The sequence below is a fragment of the Buteo buteo genome, chromosome Z (genome assembly GCF_964188355.1).
Source record: "Buteo buteo chromosome Z, bButBut1.hap1.1, whole genome shotgun sequence".
NCBI classification, from domain to species: domain Eukaryota; kingdom Metazoa; phylum Chordata; class Aves; order Accipitriformes; family Accipitridae; genus Buteo; species Buteo buteo.
The window spans coordinates 66954054-66981771 of record NC_134204.1 but is presented as its reverse complement, the minus strand read 5'-3'; the positions used below and the strand labels follow the sequence as shown (position 1 = coordinate 66981771).

Sequence of the window (27718 nt, the reverse complement as noted above, 5' to 3'; positions counted from 1 at the left end):
ATATTAAACTTACAAAGCAAGAAGAATACGTCACGGAAGCCTTTTTGAGAATATAATTCTGTAGTTTCATTTTAGTAAAGACATTGTAGGTAGACATTGCAGTGAAAGCCATATGTGTGAAGGGAGAGTTGCAAGTATATCTGATAGTAAAGTACTTGGAATTCATTGCTGTAGAAGGTACCTATCTAATTTATGGAGACTATTAAAACAGCAGAATCATTTGATTGCCATGTAGTTTGTTATTGTCAGAAAACCCTGATAGCTTCATGGCTGCAAAACTTACTTTGGAGGCATTTTCCTGTACTGTGGGTTATCCCTTTCCTTATGTACAGAGTTGGCAGAAACATCTATGATTAACATCTGTTGTAAGATTGTGTATTTTCAGTGGCAAAAACATTGTCAAATTAAGTCTGAAGTCTTTCATACTAGTTTCTGCCTCAAACAGAAATAGGAATAGTTTAGATTAAACTTCTTGGCTGATTTGGAAAATAAGCATAGGGACAGACCTACCAATATGGGGGGTGTTAAACCAACAAAAAAACCAAAACAAAACAATGCTGATAATTTCTGGTACTGTTAAGTTAAAGCTTGTACCAGAGTTTTGGTAGGGTGGTTTATCAATCTCTTAATTGTTACTTAGTCAAGTTTTGCTGAGGTCTTAAGGCTTTTGGAACCACCATTTGTAACAGTGCAACAGAGACGACAGTTTGGAAGGAATTCTACAAAATTAAGTCCTGACCGTCTTTAAGTCTGGGCTGCATAAATGGAACAAAATTCTTCTAGAACCTGCTGTGTTATGTTGATGGTAGATCGCTGTACTGTCAGGCAGTGGAATTTAACACAAAGTGACTTTCCAGCTTGTGGTTTCTGCCTTTTCTTTGCTTCTGCCTGGGAAAAGGAGGAAACACATGACTTCAGCAGTGAGTGGGTGACTAGGTCTGTGACTTGGGCTTTGAGCTGAGGGACAAAGGAGTATTTCCCACCTCTCAGATCCCAGTGCATGTATCCATACTGGCCACGTATGGAAGAGCACACTTTGAGCTGCAGTTCAGTACGGTTGTAGTTGGACTAAAGTAGAAAGAGAACTCTAGGAGGAAAAACCCCCAAGTGATTCAGGAACAGTTGAGAGGGCAAGTGAATTTTGGTAAGGTCAGATTGAGGAAAGGCAGTGGTACTAAAACATATTCTCAGTAGTTCTGTGTTGTCAAAGACTGTGAAGCTTAAGTATGTGCCCCTGGAGGTCTGGCCTCATTAAAAAGTAATAATGTTCAATACTACTGTTAATAGATGACTGCCTTACGGGATCAAATCATGATCTGTCAGGCATGAGCATGCGATGTCTTATTTTCTAGGCTTGTTTTTCAGGAGTGTAGCACAGTAGTTAATGTCTGATGTGACTGCAGTTGCAAGTTGAAAAATTGCAGAGTTAAAATAATTTAACTTGAATTTGGCTCCTCTCTAAGTTCTTACAGTAGAATATGACCATGTAATTAGAGATAAGGGTGAAGGGGAATTGGTCTCTTGAGTTAAATAGACTTTTCATTTTGAAAACTGCTCTTCACACTCATTGTGGAATACTAAGAACATACTGTGTACTTTATCGTATCCAAATTCTAACCTGAAAACAGAATTGGTGACTTTCAGACTCTTAGAAAATGTTTTTTCCACATAACAATGGAGTGTTTCACTATCATGCTTAGTTTTGTCTTCAGACATAGTTATGGTGTTAGATGAAATGTAATGCTATCCTTGCTTTGTTTTCTAACTTTTAGATGTGTTCAACTTTACAGTTTCTTTAGCTTTAAGGTAATCTATAACTTTCAGTTGTTCTGATGTAACAGTTGAGTGCTGATGGTACAATGCTTGATGTAGAAAACTGAAGCATCCATTATGTAGCATTAGCTAGCTCAGCAATAGCTTTCCATCAGCTGTGGACAATATAGCCCATTTAAGTGTGTGTGTGTGGGGTGGTGTTGGAAAAGTGAAAAAACAAATTACTGGAATGCTGCTTAACCATCAGTTACCTTCTTTCTCTGTTCTTTAGTAAGTAAAGTTTAGTACTGTCATTATTAGATTTTTTTTAATTATTCCTTGCATTATACCACTGCTTTCTGAAAACTGACTTTCAACTGTTACTCTAAAATGATGATTATATGGTCCTGCAAGAAGGATGCATGCACAAAAATTTTAACCAAGTAAATGCATTCACTTGAATGCAATCCTAAAGTGAAGCTGGTGGGATTTTGTGATGAAAGCCTATAATGAAGTGTGATTTGTGGCTTAGGGCCAAACTTTTCTTCTAGGTCAGTGAGGAAAATATAAATGTTTATGCACTGAACAGAAAATAGCAGTCTTAAGTTGATGTTCATTTTAAGTTTACAGAGGTAAAGAGATTGCTTGGGGATCTTAATGTTATGTAGTTAGTCTAGTCTGTCATTTGGGGAAAAACTGCATTGAGTTAGGGTGACCTAACTGTACTGTACATGTCTTCTGATTTGACAGTATTTTCACTGGAACTGGCAACTTGGTAGTGGAGAAAACTGCATGATTGTTGGTTAGGTAGTAGTCTTTCGAGTGACAAAATTAAATGTACAGGTCAGATACTGAATTTTGGATATTGATAGCCCTCAGATTTCATGTGACTGTAAACCTCGGTACAAGAAACATTATGGTAGCTTAACTAGAATGGACCTTTTAAACAAGCTTCAATAAATATAAGGTATATTTTTGGTTAGTTTTTGTACGGAGGAAGATTTAATGTGTTAATAAATCTGTTTTTCTGTTAGATATTGCATATTAAAGAGGGATTATACGTGGCCATATGTGGTTTGCTGATGAACTTTCCCTAGGGAAATAGCTATATATGTGCAAATTTAAAAGCTTATTCTAGAATCTTGAACTAATTAATGTTCATTGAAAATAATGTGTGGTAGCTGATACTGTAAGAGGGAAACGGAATTTTGGATTTTTATATGTGTGTGTGTGTATATATATATATATCTATATGTACGCACACCCACGCCTTGACAGGAAAACCTGACTTTTTAGAAGGCTTTGCTTTCTAAATTTTTATTCATGAGAAAGCTACTTGGGCTTACCTTGATATTTTCAATTATGTTATGCTTATTTGAGTGAATCTTGTTCATATGTGTTTGTGGACTGAGACTGTGTGTATGTAGACTTGCATTCAATTACATAAAATTTGATGTATGGGGAGAATCTTACAAATATATAAAAGTAAACAAATAGTTTTTTTAAAAATTAATTTTCAGGAATGCTGATAATCTAATTTGCATGCCAAAATTCATAATTTCTGTTCTTGTTCTGCTTTGCAAAACTGTTCTGTTAATCTAGAATGGGTTGTTATTACGGAACGAAGAAGCAGAAAAAGACTGGTTGCTGCCTGAACAGTACAGTTGTCTGAGGTAGTCATAGAAAATGAACAGAAGAACCTGTGGAAGACACAGACTTTTAAGTAAAAAAGACAGAAGTGGTAATGTAGAAGTTTCTTGAGATACAAACACGGCATTGTTGGAAGTGCTGGTAATGCAAACAGAATTTAAGTGCACTTGTGAGATCTGTTAGTTGCCTTGGAGTGCTGAAGAGCGCAAATCAAACTAGAAATGTTTTGAGGCTGTGTATACTGAGAAGCAAATTGCACAGCTGAGCTCCTGCATCATCTGTTATAAGGAGATTTCATTTGCCTTTGAAATTAGGGTATTATGTTTGCTTTCTTAAATAAACACGTGTATCTTCTGAAGTGTGAAGAGTTTGATCTGCATGTGATCAAGAAGTAGCAGTTGCTTTGCTCTGTTTCCTTCTTTGCTGCTGAAATTCTAGGAAGGATTTCTAACTCATTAATGTATTGCATGCTTGGTAGAATAAATGTAGTAAATATAGGATCTGGCCTTCAGTATTCTGAAAGGCAAGCTGGCTGGGAAAGAGTGTGAACAGTGTTTTTTGATGGCTCGAACGTGAATGCTGCTGAAGATCTGATTTAGATGCATCATCACCTCTTGTGTGTTCCATATGTTTCTCATCTCATTGATATAGAGACACCAGTCCTCTTAATGCGAAATGGAAAAAGTTCATCCTTGCTTCTTGGATTAGTTCACTTCTGCTGCAAAATATTATTGGTTTTGGCGGGGGGGAGAAGGGTGTTGCTCCATAGGATTTATATGTTTCTTTTACAGCGCTTCCAAGGTAGTTTACCTGACTGAAATCAGAATGATAAGTACCTAAGAAATGGGAGAATAAAAGAGTCTTAGATGAATCAACTAACATCTGACAGTACGATGTATCTTGAGGTGTGCTAGAAGTGGTAGAAAAGAAAGAGCAGATAATGCCAAGCTGTATTTTGGTTTTTTTTTAATGTTAAAAGATCTAAAAAACTAGAAAATTAGGCTGTGTTAGACTTGCAAAGCTTAGACTGAAATTGCCCATGTATATCAAGTGGATTATATTGTTGTGAACAAAATGAGTTACTGATGAATAAGTTTTCATTATGTTGAGGTTACATTTGTTGAGAACACCTAAGAAATGTAAAAAGATACAGTAATGAGCAATTTCAGTACAGCTTAGTGATAGCTGGAGAGAGAAACTTGTGAGGAGGAATTTGTTCGGAAATGGTTTTCTTGTTTGTCAAAGCTTGTGTCATGAGTATGTAGCATCTGTGGTAGTTCGATGTTCAGCACTCTCATTTTGTTTTTAGTTTTGACAGATGCTAATGACTTTGCTTTTTTTCTGCTTCTGAAATCTGGAAAATGATGAAATAATATTCTTAAGTCAAAATCAGGTAGGTTATGTTTGAGTTATGCAATGAACCTTTTAACATCTGTTTTATTTTGGAGTTTATATATGAAAATATTTTTCTTTTCAGGCTCAAATTAGCAATAAAAGGAAACAACCATCAAAGTGATATGATACCAATATTATAAGCATCTATTTGTACGAAAAGTAAAGCTATAGGCAAATTAATTCATACTATAAATTGTTGGAATAGCAGCTCTACTTTTTTGGGTCACATGAAGGTCATGTGAAGGTTTGAATTTCTCTAATTGGACTAAACTGAAAATTATTAAATATTTGATGATTAAAGAGTGGATTTATTTTTATTTTAAGTAAACAATGAATCTTACAAAATCATATATAAATTTAGAGATATTTTCCAATTAAAATTCTATCCTAAGAGGTTTTCAAGGTTAGAAACTGCTGTCCTAAACTTTCAAGGGCTCTTCAGTTGTGAACCTTTTTGCTGTGGATTTGAAGTATCACAGGTGTCCTCTGTTGCTTGGGGACATGTAGATAAAAATGAGTGAAAATGGTGCAGTCATCTTAGAGCTAGGCTAGAAAGAGCAGCTTTATCTTTCCATGAGGCACACAAACAATGCCAGAAATAGTTGATTGGGTATTTGAATTGTGTATTGACTACCTCACAACGAAGGTCTCATTCTGAGCTTGATTTCAGATTTGTCGTATGAATTGCAGTTTTTCTACTGTTAAATACTTCTAAAGTTTTGCTGAATAAAATTCCATGTTACTCTATTTGTGGTTGAAATGTATTTGTACCATTCAGATGAATATTAGAAATTGGATGTGACTGTTCTCTCTCTGAAATAAGGGCTACTTAGTAGGTGAATTATTTCATAAAAACTATGTGTAATGTTAGAGGAAGGCTCTTGGAAATCTGTGGCAGAGGCACTAGAAACTTTCTCTGCACTCTTCTAGAAGGTGTGAGGAGAAGCTTTGCTGCTAGGTTAATGTCAGTGCCAAAAACATGAGACCTTGGGAGTAGAAGTATGTGAACAAAGAAACTTGAGGGGTGAGAAAAACTGAAGATGTATGAAAATGACAGGAGCCTGGGTGAATTTTTAAATGCCTTGTGCCTAAACCAGAGGTGTTTCTTCACCATCTTTCCTTCTGTTTCATGGAATCTTTTCTTTTCCTCCCTAGCACTTGTGCTACTGTATGCTTTTTCTAAAACCAGAGAAAAATGTTAGTATACTGATACTAGCAGTGATACAGGATCTTGTAATTAAACTCTGAGAGGAAATGCGTATGATACATAAGGCAACAGTTATGGTTGCATGTTTCATTTAACTTTGTCACTGCCAGACAATGGAATGTTTTATTTAGCAGCTTTCTTGTTCTCTTAATAGGTTTATTTAAGAGTAAATCTGGAACATGAAAAAGGAATGAAGTAGCTAGTAAGTTTTTATTTTAAAGTTAAAATGACTTGCACATTTGAATGTGAACATTGTTATGACTTGCACCTTTGGAATATGTAAACTTGCATGTAATTACAGTGGTGCTGCTGCTGCAGGCTTAGCCATTTGAGAGTTGTATGAATAAAGAAGGTGCTTAAATGAGTTAGTCTTTTACCCTGCCTTATATAAGGTCCTAGAAAGTCTTTATTGCTGCAGAGCAGGGTTCTTACTATGTGGCATATAGTCTTTGGTAGTGTTAATTGGGACATTTTCAAATGACATTTAGAGAGGTGTGTAGATATGCATCCCTGTAATCTAAGGATGTCTAAAATGTTTTCTAGGTGTCACTTCTTACTGTGTGCCAATCCCTGTATTAGAAATTGAATTTTAGCAGCCTGCCACTTTCTGGCAATAACCTGACCCTAAAGCAAACTTTGAATGGGATGTTCTTACGTAAGTGTGGCTGTGCAAGAAATTATGAATACTTGCGTGATAATAAAACTCAACAGTGCTTTAAAATGGCCAGTCCAACTGGGGCTTTGAGATTTTTTCCAGTAGATGTGAAAGAAATTGTGTTTGAGTGGGTATGTATGATCTTTGGTAGTGGTGCAACCTAGAGAACTGGCAGTTGTTTCTAGGGCATTTGAAAAAGAACTTTAATACAAATATGATTAGAATATTTGATCAAATTTTTGTGGCCTTGTGTAATTACACTTTTTTCTTATAGCTGGTTTTGCACTGCTCTATTAGGTTTTGAATACTGAATCAAGGAGGAAAAAATTAAAAGGATTTAAAGGAAAACTTCTCCAGTGTAGGTTTAGGTAAAGATTGTTTTGCTTCACAGATTTCTGTAGCAGCATATGTTTGCTTAATACATAATGTGTTCTTTTGGGTGATGTGTGAACTTGGAACAATAGCAGCAAAGCTGTTGAATATACTGAGTGTATAATGGAACAGAAGACAGAACAGTGCCTGACTATGTGTCGTGGTTTCAAGCCCAGCCAGCAGCTAAGCATGACACAGCCATTCACTCACTTCCCCACCCAGTGGGATGGGGGAGAGAATTGGGAGGGGAGGGAAGCAAAACTCATGGGTTGAGATAAGAACAGTTTAATAGGACAGAAAGGAAGAAAATGATAGTAACAACAATAATAAAAGGACAATAATAATGATAAAAGAATTGGAATACACAAAACAAGTGATTCGCAATGCAATTGCTCACCACTCACTGACCGATACCCATTTAGCTCCTGAGCAGTGATCCTTCCCCACCCCCAGCCAACTCCCCCCAGTGTGTTTACTGGGCATGATGTCACATGGTATGGAATATCCCTTTGGCCAGTTTGGGTCAGCTGTCCTGGCTGTGTCCCCTCCCAGCTTCTTGTGCCACTCCAGCCTTCCTGCTGGCTGGGCATGAGCAGCTGAAAAATCCTTCACTTAGTATAAATACTACTTTTCAACAACTGAAGACATCAGTGTGTTATCAACATTCTTCTCATACTAAATCCAGAACATAACACTATACCAGGTACTAGAAAGAAAATTAACTCTATCCCAGGCGAAACCAGGACAGTATGTTTTTCTAACTCACCCATTTATTCACTGTATATATAATATTACAGTGTTTTTTTCAGTGCCTTTAAACAGTTTTTTTAGGTGTTTAGGCAAATATTCTTTAAGTATCAATTGTTCAGAGATCAGAATCTATTTGTTAGAGGAAAAAAATACTGAAGTTTTCCCACAGTGAATTCATTCGAAAGTGGGATATTTGCTGAAGTTTAATTTCTGTATATCTAGTTCTGTATGTATTCTTAGGGACTTTTCAGTGTTCTGAGTTCTTCAGGATTATACAACTGCACAATATGAATTTAAGTAAAAAAGTTTGAGCATAGTGGTGAATTGAAGAATCATTTTTGTTTACACACCTGCATAGTTTCATTAAAACTCATTCAGTTGCTCTCTGTGTAGAATTCTGTGCAACTGAGAGTGACAAACAAACTTTTCAAACAGGCTGGATTTTACTAGTTGGAATCTCCTTGTCTATTAAGTAAGCAAGCTTTGTGTGCAAATCATGAATGTGTAAAACATTCTGTAGAGTAAAGATGTCCCTTCAAGGAAATAGTTGTCTGTCTGTCCTCTTCAAATATCACAAAATTGCTCATCTAACTTTTTAGACAGGAGAGGTCTTTAGGGAGTGGGCCCTTTAGTCCTTGCCTTGGCTTTGCTGAAGAAGTATTTAATCACCGATTTGGTTAATTTGACTCTTACATTCTATATTTAAATCATGTGTTGACACAGACCAGTAGCCTGGCTGTCTTTTGCCATTGATTTTAATTTATGTTTCTAAAACTGAGCCCAAGATTTTTTTTACTTTTCTGCAGGTGTTAGGCGTATGACTGCTGTCAGTCAACTGAAACATGTATCTGACTCTTGTCTTCACTTTTCTTGCTTGTCTTTACTCCTCTCTTTGCTTTTCAGGCAGTCGTTCTACAGTGTTTGGGAATGTCTGTTAAATTCCATCAGATAAATAAATAAAACCTCTTAGCTGACGTTATTTTTGCATCTCAGTTACCCTGACTGCTTCCTTACAGGTTTTCCAGTCTTGCTTTACCTTTTATTCTCAATCTATATGGATTGTAGATGTAATTTCTAATTAAGATCTTGCTTTGTTAACTTGGCTTTGGTGGTATGTTTGCCATTGTACTGATATTTAATCATGTATTTTTTGAGCAAGAAGCTTATTTAAATTCTAACAATATTCCCTGATGTCTGTCTGAAGCTTATGGGTCAAATGTGCTCATTTATGTAGACAGAGATGAAAATCATCACATACTATTAACCAAATAAACATAAACATAGCCACAAGACTATAGTAATACCATCTCAAAACAAAATCCCAATTTGCAATGAAGAGATATCTGAGGACAACTGCATTTGTTGGGGCTATAAAGAATTAACTATTTCTGCCAGTAGTGGCTTTAACACATTTGATTTCATTGTTTTAAGAATTCAAAGGCAAAACTTCTTAGCTTGAATTCACCAACACATTGGTGTGGCTAAACTGCTCATTCTGGAGCTACAGTAGCTATTCCCAGCTCAGGAGGATTTGCTCAGTTGTCTGCTCCATTAAATGAACATGCTATAATTCATCTACATGCATTATCACTTCCAAATTTCTGTGCACTTGACCTCACAACATTCTTTCTGCATTACAATAGTGTATTGGGTCTGGCTGAGATTGTGAGTGGTATAGCCATTGTAAACACAGAGAAGATCAAACAGCTATCTCCCCTGCCTGGCCTCTCAGAAGATCCCTTCATTGTGGGATTGGTGCGAGTTGAAGAACAGCAGGTGCCAATCGCTACCAGGATGGTGCACCAGTGGCAATATTGCACAAACCGAGACTCCCTGGCTCCCATCCATGAGCTGATTCATCAACTGGAGAGCCAAGGAGTCATCAGCAAGACTCATTCACCTTTTAATAGTCCTATATGGCCAGTGAAAAAGTCTGATGGAGGCTGGAGGTTAACAGTAGATTATCGTGGCCTGAACGAAGTGACACCACCACTGAGTGCTGCTGTACCAGACATGTTAGAGCTCCAATATAAACTGGCATCAAAGGCAGCCATGTGGTATGCTACAATTGATATTGCCAATGTGTTTTTCTCCATTCCTTTGGCAGCAGAGTGCAGGCCACGGTTTGCTTTCATGTGGAGAGATGTCCAATTTCAGAGATGAAAATTAAACAAAATCAAGCTGTGAAATGAGGATGAGGACGACACATTTTTCAGGCAGATTGCATGTGAGGAGAATATAGCTTGTATAACTAGCACATAGCAAGAAGAGGATTATGCAAATAATTTAGAATGCTTACACTGTATGTGTTGTTTTTTCACTTTACATGATGCACACTTTTGAATGGTGTCTGACTTCTGAGCCCTATGAGTTATGTCAAGTCTTTGAAAAAAATCTGCTGGATCTTCCTTAACAATCTAGGAAAACTAATGCAATTCACATAACTTCTAATTTACTTGCATTCTGTATCAGAAGTCTTTGCATGCCCAAGTAACTGCAAATACTGCATATATACATCTTTGCCTTTTAGTGCTTTTCCTCTAGAATGTGAGGATTACAGTGAAGAAAAGATATTGCCATCAACAGTATAACTCTGTCATAGGTAAGTGCAGTGTAAATAAAACCATGAATGCCTTTTGTATTTCTAAGGTAAATACTTCATAAAATGTTGTATAGGAACATCAATATGAAGAAAGTCTCAAGTGATCTCCTTATTTCAAATCAGCTTCAGATTATTTTATTATGAAATGTTGTAAGAGAACACTTGTGTCCTGGAGAAACTGTGATAGGAATGCTTGTCTGTCTTCCTTCTGACACGTAGTGTGTGAAAAATGTATGGGGCTTCCAATGTTTGTTTAGCAGGAAGCTGATAAAAGGTGCTAATTTCAGTTTATGTAAAAATTATACCTGTAATGTAACTGGAATATCTTTTGGTTCAACAGCAGAAGAGGGAAGGGCCTAAGTTACCATATAATAGGTTTGTCCATGCAATAGATGCATTTTTGGAAACTGAAATTTGTGTTGTTAATAATGTATTTGGTTTCATGCATTGTTGCCTTAAATTTCAGTAAAACACTCAGTAAAGCATTACTTAAATGTTATGAGAAAATATTTTTTTTAGGAAGGAAATCAGCAATTAGTTTATTTACTATTTATTTTATTGGGTTTTATTAGTTTTTTCATGCTTTGTGATTTGCTCTCAAAATGCTAATACCGTTTACAAAACTAATCTACTTGATAAGCTTCAGTAGAAGCTTCAGTATTTATCTTTATCCCTTGAATCCATTGTAACTTACCTTTTCTATTACTGCATTCCCAGTTTTTAAAATGACATTTGGCAAACAGGTTGTGGTGGGTCTGTGTGCAGACACAAAAGTTTCAGAAGCAGTGGTTTCTTAAATTGAAAAGTGCGTGGTACGCTATTTCTCCTGGAAGCACTTGCTGCTTTAAAAAAGCAGTTACTCCCATGTAGTGGTTGGAATTTCACAAATTTCTAAGACATGAATGTTGCTCTTGTAAATGCACTACATGTCTGTGCCCAGGTGCTGGCGGGGGGTCTGCAGGGGCCTCTGTGAGGCTTGGCTTGGGCTACCCTGTGGCAGACACTGTGGGGCACAGCTAAGCCGGGCAGTGAAGGTGGTGGTGCCTGTGGGAAAACATATTAAGAAAAGGTAAAAAAAGCTGTGCAACAGCTGTGAGAGAAACAGCCCTGCAGACACCAAGGTTAGTGAAGGAGAGGGGAGAGGTGCTTCAGGCACCAAAGCAGAGATTCCCCTGAAGCTGATGGAGAAGACCCTGGTGGTGCAGTTTGTTCCCCTGCAGCCCACGGAGAACCACAGTGGAGCAGATACCTACCTGCAGCCTGTGGAGGACCCCACACCGGAACAGGTGGATATGTCCTGAAGGAAGTTGCAGCCTGTGGAGAGCCCATGCCAGAGCCAGCTGCTGGCGGGAGCTGTGGCCCGTGGAGAAGAGCCCACACTGGAGCAGGTTTGCTGGCAGAACTTGTGCCCCATGGGGGACCCATGCTGGAACAGTCTGTTCCTGAAGGACTGCACCCTGTGGTGGGGACCCATGCTGGAGCAGTTCTTGAAGGACTGTCTCCTGTGGATGGGACCCCATCCTGGAGCAGGGAAACAGTATGAGGCGGCAGGAGCAGCAGAGAGTAGCTGTTACGGACTGACCACAACCTCCATTCCCCACCCCCCTGTGCCATTCAGCAGAGGGGAGGAGGTAGAGGAGTGGGAAGTGAGGGATTGAAGTTGAGCCTGGGAAGAAGGGGGGTGGGGGAAAGATGTTTTTAGCTTTGTCTTTGTTTCTCACCATCTTACTCTAATTGGTGACAAATTAAATCAATCTTGCCCAAGTCAAGTCTCTTTTCCCATGACTCTAACTGGTAAGTGATCTCCCTGTCTTGGTGTTGACCCATGAGATTTTCATCCTATTTTCTTCCCACTGCCCTTTTGAGGAGGGGGAGTGAGAGAGCGGCTGGGTGGGTACCTCACAGAAGATTAAAAAAAAAAAGGCAAAAAGAGATTTCCCATATATGAGCTCAGTTTTTGAAGCTAATGAAAACTTCTGTAACTTGAGTTTGAGTGAAGGCTGGAATTAAAAAACATTGGCAATAGTTGCTTTGACAGGATTCTGTTTCAAATAGGCTGTTTCAGTTAATGTATTAACTTATAAATGGCTTAAAAGAGCATCTGATTTGATATTTGTATAAATATGCAGTATATAGTAAGAGTAAGACATTTTCAGTGTCTGAGGCTGTGTATTGAGTAATCAGGAAAATGTTCTCTTGATGAACACTTGTTAAGGGAGAAGCCGCTGCCTGAGCATTCACACACCAATCAAGGATTCGCATACATACCACCTGAGACTTTAACTGCTAGGACTGGACTCCCTTCTCAGTGGGCAACTCCAGTGAGCTGATGGATGCCCCTCCTGACCCCCACCCCAGCCCACCCCGATGCTTCTTCCCTCATGCTCAACCCTAGGTTCTCTGAAGAAGAATCTCTGATCAAGACCTCCAAAATAGAATAAATTATGCTTTTTATGTATGTTGCACAAATTTAGACAGTTCAAGCTGGGTGCTTCCAAAGAGAGACCCCAAACACTAAAATGCCTGGGCAGTTACACTTACATTCTAAATTCCTGCCCCTCACACCATAGTCTGGTCCAATAGTAATATTTGGGTCTGGGGTTGTCTATTCTCTCACTGGGTCCTTTTTCTCACCTCTAGGTGGGTTCTTTCTCTTTCCTGGTTTTTAGGGTAGTGGTTGCTATGTCTCCTTTTCCTGGCTCAAACTGGCTGTGGAGTTTTCTGAATCTTCTTATTCCTCCAATCGGACAATAGGTCAATATTAAGCAAAAACATTAAGTAAGTTGAGTTCTGCTTTATCATGAATGACTACTTTTAAGTGGCTAAACAAAGTCCTTAAAGGCCTCCAAAATATATTAATAGCCTCTATAATTTATATACATTCCTGTGCTATTACAGCCTCACAGTCTTATCCCGTTATTGCCATGTGCTGTTTACATTTCATTCGAGTGTGGTCTGCATGCTCATGTAGCTCAGCTTTGCCACCTTCCACAACAAGCTGTAGTATTAGTATAAACTGACTTGAGGAAGTCCAATGCCATTAGTGCCTAATAAACTGGTATCTAAAATTAGACTTAAATTTTGGAAAAAGGTATTTGGGTGTGGAGATTTGATTTTAAAAATATCCTGATTCTAAGCATAGGGGAAGTCTTCATCTCTGGTAACTTAATACTTTCAAGGGATGGGCTTAGTTATGATTTGGATTTTCCAAATTAAAGATATTCCTGTGATTAGAGTGTCATGGTTTAAGCCCAGCCAGCAACAAAGTACCACGAAGCTACTCACTCAGTCCTTCCCCATGGCGGGATGGGGAGGAGAAAAATGGAACAAAAGTGGGTCTAGACAATGACGGGGAGGGATCATGCACCAGTTATGGTCATGGGCAAAACCCAGACTTGTCTTGGGGAAAAAACAATAATTTTATTTTGTTGTAAATCACATAAAAACAGGATAATGACAAGTAAAACCAAACCTTGGAACACCTTACCCCCACCCCTCCCTCCTTCCCAGCTCAGCTCCACTCCTGATTTCTCTACCTTGTGCCCCCAGCAGCACAGGGGAATGGGGGTTGGGGTCGGTTCATCACATGTTGTCTCTGCTGTTCCTTCTTCCCCAGGGGGAGGACTCCTCACTCTTCCCCTGCTGCAGCGTGGGGTCCCTCCCATGGACTGCAGTACTTCATGAGCTGCTCCAGCATGGGTCCTGTTCACAGGCTGCAGTCCTTCAGGCACAGGCTGCTCCAGCGTGGGCTTTCCTATGGAGTCATGGCCATCTTCGGGGGCATCCACCTTGCTCCAGTGTGGGCTCCTCCACAGGCTGCAGGTGGGCATCTGGTCCCCCGCTCCCCTCCATGGGATGGAGGGGGGACAGCCTGCCGTCTCACCATGGGCTGCAGGGGCATCCCCTCTTCTGGTGCACCTTCTCCCCCTCCTTTTTCACTGACCTGAGTATCTGCACAGGGGTTTCTCTCGCATTCCAATCTTCTCCCCTGCTGCAGGTTATTTCCCCTTCTTAAACCTGTTCTCCCAGAGGCACTGCCACAGTGGCTGATGGGCTCAGCCTTGGCCAGAGGCAGGTACGACTTGGAGCCGGGGAAGCTTCTGGCAGCTTCTCACAGGAGCCACTCCTGCAGCCCCTCCCTGCTACCAAAACCCCACCATACAAACCCAAAACAATGGGTTAAAAAAATGTATTGTGCAAATTAATTTTTTAGTGGTAAAGCTTCAGTGTCTTGTTAACTACTAGGCTTCAACTGGACAAGCATGCATGCAGAGCAGCTACTGTGCTTTGCATATATACTAATTAATCTGTCTTTGAGCTCCCAGCTTGGCTCCTCTGGTACTGTTTTATTGCTACATGAGCTGAAACAGTGTGATATTGGAAGCTTTTCTGGTGATGATGGACTTTGGCTCACAGCTGCTTTCTTAAAGATCACTGTTGCCTTACAGCTGCTACTAAATTTATGGTGCCCTTTGTTCTGATTGTTGCCTGTTTGTTATTCCATGTTCCTGATGCATCACGACTTACTTCTCAGCATCCTCAGAACCCAGCCTGTTATAGCTAAGTTTTCTGCTCAGTTAGCAAGGCTACATGGTGTGCTCAGGTCATAGTTAAATACAAAGACAAAATGGGGAAAACTGAAATAGATGACAAAACTAGAACTGTTTTATTCTTCTGCAATTATAGAATCATAGAATCATTAAGGTTGGAAAAGACCCGTAAGATCGAGTCTAACCATCAAACTTGCCCACTAAACCATGTCCTGAAGTGCCTTGTCTGTGTGCTTTTTGAATATCTCCAGGGATGGTGACTCAACCACTTCCCTGGGCAGCCTGTTCCAATATCTGACAACCCTTCCAGTAAAGAAATATTTCCTAATACCCAATCTAAACCTCCCCTGCCACAACTTGAGGCCATTTCCTCTCGTCCTATCAGTAGTTACTTGATAGAAGAGACCAGCACCCACCTCACTACAACCCCCCTTCAGATGGTTGTAGAGAGCGATAATATCTCCCCTCAGCCTCCTTTTCTCCAGGCTAAAGAACCCCAGCTCCCTCAGCCACTCCTCATAAGACTTGTGCTCCAGGCCCCTCACCAGCTTGGTTGCCCTTCTCTGGACACGCTCCAGCACCTCCATGTCTTTCCTGTAGTGAGGGGCCCAAAACTGAACACAGCACTCGAGGTGCAGCCTCACCAGTGCTGAGTACAGGGGGGCGATCACTTCCCCGGTCCTGCTGGCCACACCATTTCTGATGCAGGCCAGGATGCCGTTGGCCTTCTTGGCCACCTGGGCACACTGCTGGCTCATATTCAGCCATCTGTCAACCAGCACCCCCAGGTCTTTCTCTGCCGCGCAGCTTTCCAGCCACTCTTCCCCAAGCCTGTAGCGCTGCGTGGGGTTGTTGTGACCCAAGTGCAGGACCCGGCACTTGGCCTTGTTGAACTTCATACAATTGGCCGCAGCCCATCCATCCAGCCTGTCCAGATCCCTCTGTAGAGCCTTCCTTCCCTCAAGCAGATCAACTCTCTCCCAACTTGGTGGTGTTGTCAAACCTACTGAGAGTGCACTTGATCCCTTTGTCCACATCATTCATAAAGGTATTAAAGAAAACTGGCTGCAGTACTGAGCCCTGGGGAACACCACTCGTGACCGGCCACCAACTGGATGTAACTCCATTTTCTGCAACCCTCTGGGCTTGTCCATCCAGCCATTTTTTTACCCAGTGAACAGTACACTTGTCTAAGCCTTGAGCCACCAGCTGCTCAAGGACTGTGCCGTGAGAGACAGTGTCAAAGGCCTTACTGAAGTGCAGGTAGACAACATCCACAGCCTTTCCACAGTCTTATGTTGTGATGCATTAGAAAAATAGAATTTTAAACTTATTTGACATGTGATTGGATTTTGTATATATATCAAGAGGTAAGCTATGGAAAACTTACAAGCTAAGAACCCTGTTAACTCTGAAATCAGATTTTAATTTCTTCAGGTTTGCCTGCATACCCAGTCTGTTCTGTAGTTCTAGTGCTCTGTTGTGGACCCCATTGGTATCATTGGTATGAACTGTTAGTGCCTTTCTGGCCTTTCACTGTTCCAAGGTAATATCTTTCAGTGCTTGGTAGTATGAAGATTTTGGTATGTGCAAAATAGTGCCAGGAAGTTTGACTTCCACTCTGCTGAGATTACCAAACCAGTGTCTTAATCACTGTCTATGCTTTTTTACTCTCTGGTGATGGCAGTAATATGCTGTTCTTGGGTGCATTGCTTCTATTTGCCATGAAGTCTGTGCATTAGCAGTAAAAATTCTAGGACTGTTTACCTTGTTATTTCTCACTGGAGAACCACTAAGATATGGAACATAAGTCTTTTTTCTTTGGTACTTAAAACATTTATGTATTGTGCTGCATCAAATGTACTGACTGTCTAAGTACTAAATGGTACCCTTGAATTCCCACCTCAATGCTCTCCATTTCTAGTTTTCTTATTCCTTCTCTCACTTTTGTAGCAAAGTGGTTGAGGAAAAATTACCTATTCCTCTCAGATTTGTGGTTTGGAAAGTGACTTTAGGGTATCTAGTGGTGGTGCTTGAACCTGCAAGATTATGTTGTAGCGAGAGGTGCTTGTATTTTCTCTGAAATGCTTCCCTCTATACCATACCACACCACTGCATTCATTACTCATGGCTGAAGTCCCTTTCCCTTGCATTAAGCAAGTCTACTTGGACTGGAACCTGCATTTGTGTGTTTTGATTGTTCTCAGAAAAAGTCTTTCATTCCCCCCTTTCATAGTTAAGGTGATTGTGTTTCTTCGCCAAAAAGATTTCCATGTGCTTCATCGTTCAGGTGATAGGTTAGTCAGTTGTTGATTAGTGATTTTTAAATATCTAGTTATGACCATGCTATGAATATCTGTGATTCAGCAGATGCAGTTATTTGGGTGGTTATTCATATTATTTGGTATCTTTTCTCTCCTGGCTTTCTGATTTTTTAAATGTTGTAATAAGCTATTATGTGAGTAATAATTTTACTTTGTGAGAAATGAGTTTAAGAAATGAAAGTGTCTTCAGTTCAAAGTGTTTAATACAAGCTCCTGATAACTATCTTTAAAATAGGCTGTACTACACAAAATACGCTATTTTTTCAGAGGACGTTTTATTTCACTACAGCGTATTTCCAGCATTGAAGCAAATGTAACAAAATAATTTTGAACAGGTATTTAATTCACCCTGAAATTTTGCCGAAGTAGTAGCTGACTGTCTTCTGAATTTTGTGTTTTTAAACCACTGTTGTTAAATAGAGAAAAATATACACTATTTTTATGGACAAGGTAAAAATGAAAGCTTTCTCAGGATCCTTTATTGGAGTAGTAAGCTAGCTTGCAAGTTTTGCTGAAATCCATGTAGGAATTTGTGTCTAGGCAATGATGCTAAATGGTGGATAAGGGGAGTGGGGAAGCACATTTATGACATAATTTAATGGGGCAGGAGAGAATAAGTAAATATATTTTATTTTCAGACTCTAGGAGTTACTGAAAGGACTGAAGTGTCCCTGCCATGAGTTTATAAACTGCATCTTGGAAATTTTAATTCAGAAAAGGTAATGGAATTGTTTTAAGTTTGAGTATCTTTCTATAACTTCAATAACTGTTTGGCTTGAGCATTTCCATAGTTCAACAGATACTACTTGGGGGAAAAAGCCCCCAGAAATAAAACGCTTTGTTTCGCAGAGATGGCATAAGTTGCAATGAGTTTCTAAATGTTGATTTTAAGTATGTTTATCTACTCAGGAAGTAGTTTGATAGGGTTTGGTGGGTTTCGTTGGGTTTTTTTTTTGTTTGGTGTTTTTTTTTTTTGACAATACCTGTTGCATTAAGCCTTGAGATTTATAAGCTTACTTCAGTCACACCAGTATCTGTTGCTATTATGTGCTAGAATCAGAGGCTTTAACCTTACAGTAGTGCTTTTCATAGAGGTTCTGTAAAGCAAATATAACTAGTTACAGCTTAATTGTATGACTAGTTGAAGGGAGAGTTAATTTTGTAGGAGAATCTTACTGTATTGAATAATTTTTGTTTTTCTTTAACAGAATTCCTGCAAATACTAGTAAATATTGGTGGTGGTGTGCATTCTGGAGATATAGTTTTACTACAGAATACTACCAAGGCTTTGCGAATGGGATGAACAGGCTGCTGTTGACTGCTTACTGACAGTAACCAGCTGGGCACTTCACTGGTGATGTTTTCATTCTCACCTTGTCCAGTTGGACTTTGCTTATACTGATTTTTAAAAAGAGGAAGAAATCAAAGTGGAGTACCATAAACTTGACATGGATAACAGAAAGAAAGACAAGGACAAGCCGGATGAAAGAATTGCACGGCCTAGTGGGAGGTCAGGCCATAATCCACGTGGAACTGGTTCTTCAAATTCTGGAGTGTTAATGGTTGGCCCTAACTTCAGAGTTGGCAAAAAAATTGGATGTGGTAATTTTGGAGAACTACGGTTAGGTAAGATCCTTGTCTCTTTATTTCAATTTACATTATTCAAGGCTATTGTATGCAGTCTAGGCATGAAAATGTCTGCATAAACACACCACACAGCTCTTCAAACTAGTTTAAGCTTCAGGTAGGTTAAATTTGCCTTGCGCATCTTTTGTGGCTTGACCCCGGCCAACGCAAGCTCTATCACATATTAAGAATCTCCATAGCAGGAGACTTTCTGGGACTAGAAGTGTTTTGTAGCTGTGTGCAGTGCTATCCTAAATTCAGTCAGTTGTGTCTTCCAAGACATGTGGAATTACTTCATGGTTATTGTGTTTTGCTACCTTTCCTGGCTTCCTGAAGCAGTTCATTTAGATGTATTTGGGGCTAAGTGTATGTGAAACACGTCCTCGTCTTGTAGGTCCAGCTTACAGTACTGTGGTCTTGGAGATCTCTTGGAGACACTACGGTGTTATTTTTTTAATAGCAGCAAGCTCTTGGGATTCCTTGGTTTCCTTTCCATCAGCAGCAGTGTAGTGAGGCTAAACAGTGAGCTGCTGTTACACAGGGGCAGTGAGAATATATCTGTAGAGAGAATCTGGGAGGTGGGTAATTCAGACACTTAGTTCCTTGCTGAACAGATGGATGAAAATCAAATTATGGAGAAGGGACAGACTGAGAAAGACCTGTGGAGTTTTGAAGAATTTGGGCATAAAAGCTGGAAATTTTACCATTTATTAAAAAAGACACTAAATGATGGGTGTATGCTTTTGGAAGGGTACATATTTAGTTTTGGTGACTTAAATTTCCATGACAACAGCATGATTAGCCAGAGTTTTCGAGATCTGGGAATTCTGTATGTGTTAACAAATATAACTTGACACTTAATGACAAGATTTTATTCCAGTATTCCTGGAAGCCTTGAGTTAATGCACTGTTTCAAGGTTTAAAGAGAGATGGGTTTGAAAGTAGGGTATTTGAGAATAGGGTGGGCTATGTAGGTGATGTGTTTCTGTTGATCTTCTGCCTCTGGTAGAAATACTACTTATTGTCCTTCAGACAATGTTTTCAATATAGTGCTTGCATAAAATATATAAACATGTTATAAGTATGTTTATAACATGCATAAAATATAACATGTTTTTAATATAGTGCTTTCTGGGGGCCTTATATCTAGTTTGAGTCAGAATGTAAACAAGCTTAGCATGTTAATACTGTAGAAGGATGAAAGAGAATATCGCTGGAGCTCTGACGGAGGATACTGAATTTAACACAGACTGAACAAGAGGTGCTCTTGTTATTCCTACTGACAGTTAAACAAGATTGATTATTTTGACCTTTACAGTGTTACATATGTGCTTCTGCAGTTCACAAGTCAAGCTGAAACTGTCTTCAACTTCTCCTAACCTATTCTAAACTGGCTTTGAATGATAATTTTTCTTTTAAACCTCTCCATGAACTAAATCAAGCCAGTATAATTAATGTCACATTTACTACTGAAGGCAACTGTAAACTAATACAGTTAATTTTTTTCCTGTCTGTTATCTTGGAGTGATCACAACGTACAGAATTGATTATCTGTTTCAGATCAGTATCAGTTTAACTCATTTGCTTGCAGCAGATACAGAGTGAAATCATCTTTTCTGTTCTAAATACAGTTTTAGAGTAGTTAAGACTTTAAGTCTGATAGTACTGAAATAAAATAGGACAAACGAGTAAAAGAAATAGGAGGAAGATAATAGTGTAGTGTACTGTCCTGCAACAGCAACCAGGACAGGTGAAGGCTTACTCTTTTTAATGTCTGCTTTTTTTTGTATATATAGCAGATATTTCAGAACCTTATTTATTGTTATTTGTGGGATAAGATGTTTTAAGTGTAATTTACTGAAAGAAGGATTTAATATTAGTATTGCAGATTTGATGTAGATTTATTATTTTTGCATTTACATTACTACAGTAGCAAGTAATTTAAAGTGGGCATCTTTCCTACAAAGACGTATACAAGGTCTTAAATTGTTTTATGTACTTCTGCAAACTGGAATATAATTTGGTCATGTGTCTTAGGGTCAAATCTTAAAGACTTGAAGGAGGAATAAAGTTGTTAAGGAGTGCTGAAGTTGCACTTCAGGAGATAAAAATTCAGTTACGAATCAGTAGCCATTGTAGTTCTTCCTGAGAAGAACGGAATGGCCAGACTTCTGTAGTGGCTTGTGGATCAAATGGTAAATTGGCCATCTGTAGCAAATGAGTGTCTGTGATGTGCAACCATTAACTTTCCAAGGACTAAATTGTTTTGAATATTGAGCTGTTAAGATTAAGGCTCTTCTGAGTTACAGTTAAGATAAACTGATGGGGTAGTAAAAGAAAGCTTGTTGCTGCTGCACGTGATGCATTATGCATTACCTGTTCTCTGTTTAGAGATAGATCAACAGTGGTGTCAAATCTGCTGTCTTCCATATTTTAAAGAGACAATTGTCTTGATTCACCACATGGAAAATCATAATGTCCCCACTGATATTTCTTCAGAATAAGCCTGTCATTACTGCATTTGGCTACTGAAACCCAATATCCAGTTGCTTAACTGTAATTGGATTTGTTAGCTACTGCAGTAGCTGATTTATGTATCTAATAGACTGAATGAGCAGGGCCTCTGCAAGAGTTTCTTTTAATGTCTTCTAGATTGTAATACTATGCAAAGACACAAAAGCAACTTCAAAAAAAAGTACACTTTTTGTCAAAAATGTAGCTCAAATGATCATAAGATAAGAAATAACTATTTAAGATGCCTGAATTTCCACTGTAGTCCCTTGATAGGTCTTGGAATTATCCATTCTTTTGGTGGCCCAATTAGGGCATGCTGCCCATACTGTTTCTGTGTTTACTATTGTACAGCCTTCAGGTATCTTGCTTGTTGTAGATTGATCCTTTAACAGACACATGATTTGAATCCATCTTTTTTTCAGCTTTGCAAGAGTACTCTATTTTTAAAAAGAAGGATTAGAGCTGAGATCATAGTCTTTGACTATAAATGTAACTGTCTTCACATGGAACTATTTTGTCTTGGTCCATGTCTTTTCCCTCTTTGATTTCATTAACAAAACTGACCTAAACATGGGAAATTCAGACCTGAGTAATACTGCAGAGAAAAAAGTATGACTGTCATTAAAAATAATACACACTAAGCTCCTTTGATGACTGTAGAGAAACTAAAAGTATCAGAAGTGACAACTAGTTTTTTCCTTTATCTGCTACTTTTTAAATTTACAATGGTAAAGCTTGCTTAATATTGTAGTCATTGCATACAGTTTGAGGTAATGCTTGTTGAAATACTCTTAACCAGTTACAGAATCACTTTTAAAGCAGCATATGCATTTTCCAAATGGCGTAAGCATTTAACTCAGTAATATTCTTGCCCTGTTTGTCCTGACTTTAACTTAGTAAATTATGGAATTGAGGAAAAAAATAGCCCTAGTTAATTCTAACTGTAATTAGTGTCTGGTGTTCCAAAGCCATTTGATAATTTAAAAATAAATTTTAAATAGTTATCAGCAATAAATATGAAAGTGTAGGATATCACATTCCACTTAGAGTAATTTACCAATTTTCAAGCTTTTCTAGTGTATAAAAATTTTGCAAACTCAGTGAAATAGCTGAAACTCTCTCTCAGAGAAACTGCCACTTCTTACACTATTCAAGAATGAAGTTCTCTTTGAAGTATGGTACCAGAATAATGAAGCCACATTTTTTAAGTCACTACCAGAATACCTACCATCTTAGATCAGAAGTGTTTCAAAGATTTTTCTTGAGGTTTAAATGGCATTATAATTGAACAGGAAAGCGAATGTCTCACACTCTTGTTTTTGTTCTTTTTTCAAGGAAAAAATTTATACACAAATGAGTATGTGGCAATTAAGCTGGTAAGTTAATTTTTTTTTAAGGATTTGGGATAAAAAACTAATCAGAATTTTCCTTTCATATATAATAGTTTGATTTTCTTAGTTGAAATCCTTAGTAGTCTTGTACGTGTTCAACTGACTAGATGAAAGCAGTTAGTCATAGATGTAATGATATACTTTGGCTATATTGAATGAAACCAGTGTTAATTGTCACTGTTTTGAAAGCTAAATCTATGTTTGTAAAGTTGATGATTGACTGCTTCTTCAAGGATACGCTTAGCAGTCTTCTAGTAGATTCCTTTTTTGTGCAATAAGTAGAGGAACACCATATTTAATGTGAGTCTGCAGACTGCCTGTATTTTAACAACCTTATTGCTGACCCAAACTGTTTTTAATCTGTAATCACTGGTGTTTGCACATCTGTTTTGCTAGACATGTTTTATTTGTAATGATGTGTAAAATGTTTCCTTCACTTACAAACACAGTAAATTTGGGTATTTTTTAATATGTCATTGTTCTGCTTTTTCTGAATCTTTTATCAGAACTACTCAGTTTACTTCATGTTTTGCTTCTGAATACTTTTAACTTCTTGGTAAATGACTGTTTATGTAACCAAAGTATTTCAAGATGAAATTAATTTTTTTACTTTTTTGTCATTGAAGGAATTTTAGGATTCACATTAATTTCTTATTGTTGCAGTAGGAGAGAACATTTTTCATAGCATAGTATGGTGAATTTCTGGTTCTGTAAAGTGGAAGGTAAACTATGGAAACAGAAATACATGGCTTTAGATGGGCAATCTAAAAAGCATTACAAATGTATATACTAAACTTCTGAAAAATATTTGTAACATTTACCTTGCTTAGAAAACTATTTACTTCATGAGTAGTTACAGATTTAAAAACATCCAAGTTATGGTTTGAAAGGGTAATATTGGATGCAGTTTTGCGGGTTATTTTGTGTGCATTATACCATATTTAAATTAATTTTCATTTAAAGTATCTTGAACTTACTTTGTATGTCTGGTAAAACTTAAATGGTCTGACAATTCCTCTAGTTAAAGACTGTTTACTATAAAGTACATTCAGAAATAGTTTGCAAGACAGTGATTATTTTTTTTTTGTAAACACTAATTACTTGATGTGGAGCAAGAGAACTTTTTAATCTGATCAGTGGGTTTTGGTAAAACCATTTTTATTATATATGTGACTACTAATAAACTCAGCTACTATTTCAACCCATTTCAACTTTCAAAGATACTATTCAGTGGCAACTCTTACTTTGTTTCCAAATTACTCAATCTTACAGCTGTTCATTTACAGCTGTGCAAAAAGCTTGAAGTATCATTATTAAATAACTTACTCTGAAGTCACTAAAGAACCAGTATAGTAAAGTATGTCTCTAATTTACTACTAGTGCTTAAAGAATTCTGAATATGTAGTTAACTTTTCAAGTTGTCCTCTTACATTAGTGGTCTGAAAAGCTATAGTGTCTTTGCAATAAACAACAGATAGAAGGAATAATAGTGAAAACCAACACAGGAGTTTGCATCATCATTGTAAGGTAAAAATACATTTATTAGCTGGTAGAACTAGTGGGTTCTTTTAATATCGTTCTCATTTTTTTTATATCTTTTAAGTTCTTCTGAATTTGTTTCCAGATTTGAAGGGATTTGGGTCACAAGGTTCAATTTGTTAAAAGCAGCTACATCAAGTTGTAGGATTTAGTTGAATTTTTTTTTTGCTGGTTTTCTTCTCCTATTTGAGACAGTGCCAGGACTTTATTCTAACAGTTAGGTAGGTTGTACTTGCTTGTGGGGTGTACCATCCTTCCCCTTTTAAAATGTAAGCCTAACAGTTTTTCCCTATCTCTAGCAGTTACTCCCTTTGTGCTTTGAGAGCAGTGATTAGGCCTATGGTCAGTCTTTGTTTTGTTATCCTAAATGAGGCACTCTTAATTTCCTGTCTGTTTTGAGCCTGCTGTAGTTCAAGTTTAGCCCTCCTGAATGGAGTTACTTGAATTATGTATGTATTCTAGTTTGAGCAGTTACCCTTGCCAGTTGTGGTAATATATTTCCTGCAGTATCTTAAAATTGTATTTGTATTCCTCATGCTGGTATTCCATTGTTGATGTACTGTTTTCTTGTGAGCAGCAAGACATCTATGCCAGATGTTTTGTGTATAACTGGTAACCATATACTCCAGTGCAGGAGAATTGTGTGGGTTTCTCTCAAGAGCATGAGTTATAATGGCTGCATTTATACCGCAGCTTGCAGGAGTGCTGATGTTTAAAGTAAATTGATTTTATAACTACTGTTTTGCCTTAAACTTTTCATTGTGTTGAATTAATATTTCCCTCATGGACAACGTTATACAAGTATGTTTATGGTGCTTATGGCAACTTCAGGACTTGTGTAAGGAAACAACTTAAACAGTTTTTATGTGTTAGGCCTGAGGGTCATACAATGTATGTGTTTTAATGTGTAAACTTTATATGTAAATGCATATTTATTCTGGTAAAATGGCTACACTTCCAGGATCTTACTCTTAATCTGGCTTCTTTCATTATAGCCTGTTCTGGTTGGGCAGATACTCAAGTTTGAAAGGTTAGAACAGACTTCTTTAAGAACTGAAATGAGACTTTTAATAGGCTTTATCAGTTGTGTACTGTCTACTGGTGTTTGTATGTTTCTGCTGGTCTGTTAGTATACAGATTGGTATTTTGTGATCAGGTAGTTCAGCAATAGCCATTTGGTATACATGAACTGTACCTTTCCTGCTCACCTCTTAATTTATTGTTAGATTAACTTCTTTTATTACATGACCCTCTACTTCACTTAAACCTCTCATTCCCCATTCAGGTCTTCTCTCTCCTTTAGTGTTCGCCCTTTCCCTTTGACAAATTTCTCCATCGCCCAAGTTTATCTCCTCTGCAGGATGCCTAACCACTAACCAAATACCAACTAAAGGAATTTCTGCTTGAGCTGCTTCTGGAAATAAATCAGTTTTTCCTTCTGTCTTTGTGTGAAAGCAAGTTATGAGGTAGTCACTGCTGCTTTTAATCTGTAATCTTTAATTTATTGATCATTCAACCGTTAAGATTTTAATCCTTAAAACGGTAAGTGGGCTGTGTGTGGAAAGAAGATTGCAGTTGGTTCCAAGGCTGGAATATTTTTTCTTCCTTTTTTGTTTTTAAAGAATTATTGCAGTTGTTGTGGTTTAAGCCCAGTCGGCAACAAAGCACCATGAAGCTGCTCACTCATGCCTCCCCCCTGGTGGGATAGGGAGGAGAAAATATAAATAAAAGCTTGTGGGTCAAGACAAGGACAGGGAGGGATCACACATGGATTATGGTCACAGGCAAAAATTCAGACTCGACTTGGGGAAAAAACCATCATTTTAAGTTGTTGCCAATCACATCAAAACAGGATAATGGGAAATAAAACCAAATCTTATAACACCTTCCCCCCACCCCTCTGTCCTTCCTGGTTCAACTCCACTCATGATTTTCTCTACCTCCTCCCTCCCGCAACGGTGCAGGGGGATGGAAGACGGGGGTTGGGGTCAGTTCATCACATGTTGTCTCTGCAGCTCCTTCTTCCTCGGGGGAGGACTCTTCACTCGTCCCCTGCTCCAGTGTGGGGTCCCTCCCACAGGAGACAGTCTTCCATGAACTTTCCCAGCCTGAGTCCTTCCCATGGGCTGCAGTCCTTCATGAGCTGCTCCAACGTGGGTCCCTTCCATGGGCTGCAGTCCTTCAGGCACAGGCTGTTCCAGTGTGGGATTTCCCATGGAGTCACGACCAAGGGGCATCCACCTGCTCTGACATGGGGTCCTCCCCGGGCTGCAGGTGGGCATCTGGTCCCCTGCTCCCCTCCATGGGCTGGGGGGGGACAGCCTGCCATCTCACCACGGGCTGCAGGGGTATCCCCTCTTCTGGTGCACCTTCTCCCCCTCCTTTTTCACTGACCTCAGTGTCTGCAGAGGGGTTTCTCACACATTTCAATCTCCTCCCCCACTGCAGGTTCCCCTTCTTAGACCTGTTCTCCCAGAGGCACTGCCACCGTGGCTGATGGGCTCAGCCTTGGCCAGAGGCAGGTACGACTTGGAGCCGGGGAAGCTTTGAGCAGCTTCTCACAGGAGCCACCCCTGCAGCCTCTCCCCCACTACCAAAACCCCACCACACAAACCCAAACCAGCAGTCTAGAATGATACCATTTCAGAACCTCCCTAGCAGCTGTAGTAAATTCAAAGCAAGTGCTGCTCTTTTTAATAGACTGATCTTTTCCTCTTAACAAGGGCCCTACCTCTTAAGAATTTTTTTCCGAAAATAGCTTTTGTTTGCTCTTGCTTAAGAAAATGAAGCAGAGACAGAAGATATACTGAGTAAGAGTTCTCACTGTGTTACTGAAAACATGAAAAGCAGGTAGGTAATAGCTGAATGTGTACGTTGTGCTTTGGATTAACATCAGAGTTCTTGAAAATTTCTAACCTTATGATTAGATTAAGTAAACTGTCTTTTCTCAGAGCTCTTTAGAAGCGAAGTGTCATATCTTCAAAATTGTAGAGTAGTTTATTCCATGTTTTCGGCACAAAAACAATAGCAAAAATCCCCCCATTAGGAACTTGAAACAGTTTCACATTTCAGGTGTCTTTATTCTTTTGTTTGAATGTATAAGCATCCCACAAAATAAAAAAGGAGGAAAAAAACTTGGTTCAAAAGAACCTCTCTGATGAACTAAGGAACTGTTTCTGCTGCTTAGGGAACTGGTGCTTAGTAAACTGCACATTAGTTCTTTGGCAGCAAGACGTAGAGACCCCCATTAAGAAAGCAAAATGCTCTCTTGCAGGGAAAAGAAGCTATCTAGGTTTTAATATAGAAGTTCTGAAATAATTAGACTTGAATGGAAAAGCAGTGTAGTGAAGGTTGTTTAGAGAACATTGCAGAAATCCTGGAAGTGTTTTTT

General features: G+C 38.7%; 1 protein-coding gene across 8 annotated transcripts in view; it reads left to right on the top strand.

The window, feature by feature from the left end:
* Positions 1–27718, top strand: part of CSNK1G3 (casein kinase 1 gamma 3) — an 88241-nt gene that overhangs the window by 8319 nt on the left and 52204 nt on the right. For 4 of the 8 annotated variants that reach the window (XM_075021827.1, XM_075021826.1, XM_075021824.1 and 1 more), the window contains exons 2-4: positions 17896–17976; positions 18466–18883; positions 22733–22773. The exons of 1 other annotated variant lie outside the window; for it this stretch is intronic. In XM_075021827.1, coding sequence (XP_074877928.1) covers positions 18706–18883; positions 22733–22773 — 219 coding nt within the window. In that variant the 5' untranslated portion in view covers positions 17896–17976; positions 18466–18705. Of the gene's footprint in view, positions 1–10311; positions 10384–14185; positions 14206–17895; positions 17977–18465; positions 18884–22732; positions 22774–24886; positions 27178–27718 lie in introns of those variants that run through there. 3 more of the 8 variants (XM_075021821.1, XM_075021822.1, XM_075021825.1) reach the window with 3 other exon arrangements.